The sequence below is a fragment of the Theobroma cacao genome, chromosome 10 (assembly GCF_000208745.1).
Source record: "Theobroma cacao cultivar B97-61/B2 chromosome 10, Criollo_cocoa_genome_V2, whole genome shotgun sequence".
In the NCBI taxonomy this organism is placed as follows: Eukaryota; Viridiplantae; Streptophyta; class Magnoliopsida; order Malvales; family Malvaceae; genus Theobroma; species Theobroma cacao.
The window spans coordinates 1,454,529-1,459,857 of NC_030859.1; the positions used below are offsets into that span (position 1 = coordinate 1,454,529).

Consider the following 5,329-nt stretch of genomic DNA (forward strand, 5'->3'; position numbering starts at 1 on the left):
TGTTCCTTGAGGAAGCCAGTGCAAAGACAAATTTACTCACTACAAGGATAACATGTAAGTAACCAGGTTGTCCAGAGATTTGTGTGAGGAACCTCCAGGCTTAAGACAAAGATTCATCTTTTCCTTCAGTAACTCGACTCTGTCTCTCATTTCCTGTCCCTCTCCATCCACCATCAGTCTTTTGATTGCCTCCTTTATCTCCCCTCTCTCTATCTTGAACTCTAGATGCACCCCAACTTTCCAAACATGGCTTATATATCTTGCATTGGCCTTCTGGTCAGCAAAAGAAGGTTGGCAAATCATGGGAACCCCTTCACATAAACTCTCCAGGGTTGAATTCCAACCACAACGTGTCCAAAATCCCCCTGTTGAAGGGTGGGCTAGCACTTCTTGTTGGGGAGCCCATTTCACCATGTTGCCTCTTCCACCTAGCATTTCTAGGAACCCATTTGGCAATAGGTCAAGCCACTCTGAGCCATGGACTAACCCCGGTCGAACCACCCACAAGAAGGGCTGCTTGCTGTTGGCCAGCCCCCAAGCTACCTCCAAGAAATCAGCCTCGTTCACAGCTACTATACTTCCAAAGCTAACATAGATCACAGAGTTGGGTGCTTGTTTGTCTAGCCATGACATGCAGCTCTGGTCTTGAGGTAGTAAGCTACTGTAGGAAGAGGCTGGAAAGTATTTGTGGAAAGGACCTATTGCAAAAGTTGGGATAGGAAAGTCCAGGGAACATTTTTTTAGAGCTCATGTTCAAGGTCTTCATTGGAGTTAAATATAAGTCCTGAAGAGGCCTTAACTTCTTGAATTATAATAGACGAGAATTGAAGTACGCTTTCCAGATGGCTTGTTTCAACCCTATGAATGTCTTTGAATTTGAGTGGTGAAAACTCTGGGACGTGGTTTTCTGCTTGAGAGTCTGAGAAGCAAAGATTCAGCATTTCAGTAATTTCTATTGCATTAAACAAAACATGAACTTAAAGCTTGTTTTATAGTACTAGAAGGAGTAAACTACTTTGGTAAACAAATAAATACAATCATAAGAAACTGGGTGTTGTGACTTCTCAACTTGTCATCAAGTTTCTTTAGTAAAATCTGAATCCTATCAGTGCAACGTTGTAGAAATTATCTCAGAAAAGTTATCTTGATAATGATTTATTAGGGTCTAATCTTGATGAAAAGTGCAATGAGACAACAAGATAGAAAGGAGTTACATGATAAATTCTCCTTCAGAAGGTACAAATTTGCATGTCTAGACTTTTGGTTATTGCCGATCCTGGCATGACTCACTTGAAAGTTAAGAGTAAAGAAAGACTGAACTCGTAAATAATACCTGAAAACTAATTAATCTTATCAGATCAATGAGATAAGTGATCTGTACCTTGCACTGAGAGGTAGCCCCTTTCGTGCAGAGATGGCATGGACTTGTGAACGAGGAAGGAAAAGACATTGCTGGTCCTTAACACAATCCTTGGAAGCTTAAAGCCATCGGCAACAGGTTGAGTAAAGTACCATAAAGCATCCGTAACTAAGCAAACAATGGGATCCTCCACGTTGCTAGATAGCAACTTAGACAAGCAATCGCGAAAAGGGGTTACACAATTCGAATTGAGGATTTTGATGAGGGCTATAAGATCGTAAACATCTGATGAAACGAATTGGTTTTCCGATAATCCATCAGCTATTGAACAGAACCTGAAATGAGGGTAGTTTGAGGGGTTTGCGGAGTTGAACTGAGTGTGGATTATGGTAATGGAAAAGCCTTTGGCATGGAGGATGTTAGCAAGCTGAAACATAGGATTTAGGTGGCCTTGAAGTGGCAGTGGGAAGAGTACGACTCCCCTTCCTTTCATGTTCTCCATTTGAATGACTTCATGATTCTCCATCAACTTATTAAAAAGGGGATGAAAAAGGAAGCTAGGGAGGAAGAAAGATGAGAAAGGAAAGGCATCATGGAAAAGATTGACCCGTAAGCAATACAGAAGTAGAAAATATTACCATCTGTTGTTTTATTTTCAATTAGCTATGTGTCTCTCTGTCTTCATAGACAAATAAATTTTTTGTAAGGATGTAGGTAAGAAAGGAAATCAATACTTACCTCAATGATGGAAACGTGACTTTATATCACAAAGTTCCAAATAACTGAAAGGAAAAATTTTATTAGACTGATCAGACGACATCCAGTGATTCTAATACTCGGTCTTGAATTACATTGTGGGTTCCCCACCTTTTGGTGCATGGGCACTATTTGGCTTCGCTGATGTACTGTGATGCAGTATTTCTTGTATTCTGATTTACTAACAGGCTTCTATCAGGTGTCTATTACTGATACTTGAATGGATGGATATTTTGTCTATCCTTCCACTGTACTCCCATAATTTTAGTCAATGAAAAACCACTTATGGCTGAGAAAAAAAAATATCTTGCATTTACCCTTTGGTCAACAAAACAAGGTTGACAAATCATTGGGACAGCTTTACAAACACTCTCCAATTTCGAAGAGTCCAAAACCCTCCTACAGCAGGGTGAGCTGGCACTTCTTGAGGTGCCCATTTTACAATATGTCTGCTTCCACTTATCTCTTCCAGGAACTCACTCGGTAAAGTTTCAAGCCATTCTGAGCTACTGACTGAACCTGGTCTGACAGCCCACAGGAAGTGCTGCTGACTGTTAGCCAGCATGCCGAAATGCAGTCCATGTTCCAGGTCTTCAAATGAGTTCCAAATCAGTCCTAAGCAAGACTTGGGTTGCTTGACCAACCCAGCTATGAGCTATCGTTTGATAAAGAGTCTCTTGATCTTGTGTTTTGAAGACTGGAATGTATTTTATTAGTATTCAATGGACCTTTCCTGGAGGCTAATCTGAATATAGTGGTGCACGAAAGAAAATTTATTATTCTAATAAGCAAAAACCACTGAAACGAAGTACTTCATGGAGAAAAAAAAAATGTTGTTCAGCGATTAGCATAAGATTCGAAATTGAGTAAAATTAACCAGATCTCCAATGCTATTGACTAGGCTTGATAGGCTTATTCAATGTTCTAATGACATAAAGCAAATTCTACTTTGAGATTTTATTGACTTTGGAAAGTAAATGATTCCAGTGATGAAATGTGATGAACCAATCTATCCAGAGAATGTCTTGAAGAACCACCTTGACTCAGGCATAGAGCTGCCTTCTTTAAATGCAACACCCTCTCCCTTATCTCTTCCCCGTCTTTCTCCACCATCAATCTTTTGATTGTCCTCTCTATTTCCCCTCTCTCCATCCCTTTCTCTAATTGCACACCGACCCTCCAAATCTCACTTACATATCTTGCATTAACCCTTTGGTCAGTGAAACATGGCATACAAATCATAGGGATCCCTTCACACATACTCTCCAATGTTGAGTTCCAGCCATTATGGGTCCAAAAGGCTCCCACCGCTGAGTGAGCCAAGACTTGCTGTTGGGGAGCCCATTTTACTACATGTCCCCTTCCACCCAAAGTTTCCAAGAACCCATTTGGCAATGGTTCAAGCCACTCTGAACCCCGGATTAGTCCGGGCCTAACAACCCATAAGAATGGCTGCTTGCTGTTCGCCAGGCCCCAAGCTACCTCCAAAAACTCGGTCTCGTTTACTGCCGCAAGACTTCCAAAGCTAACATAGAGAACTGATTTGTGCTCTTGTTTGTCTAACCAGGAAATACAACTTTCGTCTTGTGGTGATAAGCTACTTGTAGAGACCGGGAAGCATTTATGAAAGGGACCAATCGGGAAAAGTGGGACCCCAAGTTGTCGGTCTAGTGTTTCCAGAGCAGAGTGTTCTAGTTCTTCAAACGTGTTCCAAATGAGACCTGACGAGGCCTTGCTTTGATTGACCATACCAGCTACCAGTCGATAAAGAGATTCCGGATCAGGTGTGTCAATGACTGGAAGGTCTTTGACTCTTAGAGGTGGAAGCTCGACCACTGGCTCCTCTAGTCGAGAATCTGTTGCAATCAGATTAAGTTAGCCTCATTTTATGGTCTAACCTTTTCTAAATTGTTAATTTCGTTCAAATTATGATATAATTCTGATTTTATTTGATTATAGAAGTTCCAATTAATTTGTTTCAATCCAAATATTACCAACTAATGTAATAGAGCGGCAGGCAAAATCATACCTTGTATGGGAATGTACCCTCGTTCCTTTAGAAGAGGAAAAGCAGTGAAAACACAAAAGGAGGAGGCAGCACCAGTCCTCAAGACCAACCTCGGAAGCTTAAGTTCATTTGCAACTTCTTGAGTGAAGTAAAGAATAGCATCAGAAATCAAGCAGGCAACAGGCTCCTCTGAAGTTTCAGACAACAGATTGGCCAAGCACTGGCGGAAAGGCGGTCCGCATCTCGTGTTAAGCAGCGAGAGGAAAGCAATGAGATCGGTTGCGCAAGTGCCATCTTCAGGTAAGTTTTCGGAGAAGAAATGGAAAGTGAAGTGAGGGTAGTTTGAAGGGTCGGGAGAGTTGAAGTTGGTGTGGATTATGGTGATGGAGTAGCCCCTGGAATGGAGAATGTTGGCCAGGTGCAGCATGGGGTTTATGTGGCCTTGCAAGGGTAGAGGAAACAGCACCAATCTTCGGCCTTTCCTTTGCTCCATTTCCTTGCTGCTTTGCCTCTCCATTCTTAATGTTTACAGTGACTTACATCTACTTCAGAACCATATGTATTACTAGGGATGTGCTGAGTAGTTTAGTCCGTGAACTTTGGTTTCACTTGGATTGAGGGAAAAGTCCAAGGAAAACCAGAACATGAAATCTTTTGTACAGATAACAATGCATTAAATCTTGAACCTGATTTGTCCCTAATTCACATCCCAACTCCCATATTCTTTTCTTTACATTAACCAGCACATAGTGTAAGGCGTCTTGATGCCAGGATTTCACTGCCAGGCACACTACCCTATGAGCTTTTACCAATCGAAATATTCCAGTCGTACACCCTCCCTTTTTATTGGTTCCTCAAGTCTAAAACATGCTACTGAACCAGTTCGGTTGGGTCGAACTGGGTTGTTACCCTTTAATTATATGTCCCCTTCCACCCAAAAGCACAACAGATAAAGCAATGGTGAAGCAAAGATGAGCTACCAAATTGATTAGACCCAAATTTTGGACCCAATGCAAACTGAACTGACGGCAGGATATGGGCCTGGATTCAAGAAGGAATTCCCTCACAATAACCTCAAAGACAATAAATGTAACCTAGATTTTTCACTTCATGAAGGTCACATGTACTCTTTTTCTTGAGGAGATTTTGGGGCACCCCACGTGCTGACAAATCTGTCGAATTTTCATGCTCTGATAACCCTTTAT

General features: G+C 41.5%; 2 protein-coding genes across 2 annotated transcripts; both read right to left on the bottom strand.

Moving 5' to 3' along the window:
* LOC18585978 (UDP-glycosyltransferase 76C4) lies at positions 1–2,002 on the bottom strand. Its single transcript, XM_007009077.2, is given in 3 exon segments — positions 1–746; positions 749–919; positions 1,382–2,002. Coding segments are annotated over 3 exon segments (1,383 nt in total). The 5' UTR covers positions 1,887–2,002; the 3' UTR covers positions 1–39.
* Positions 2,875–4,937, bottom strand: LOC18585979 (UDP-glycosyltransferase 76F1). Its single transcript, XM_018128673.1, has 2 exons — positions 4,146–4,937; positions 2,875–3,972 (listed from the first exon to the last, which is right to left on the bottom strand). The coding sequence occupies exons 1-2, from the start codon at positions 4,639–4,641 to the stop codon at positions 3,074–3,076; spliced, it is 1,395 nt and encodes a 464-aa protein (XP_017984162.1). The 5' UTR covers positions 4,642–4,937; the 3' UTR covers positions 2,875–3,073.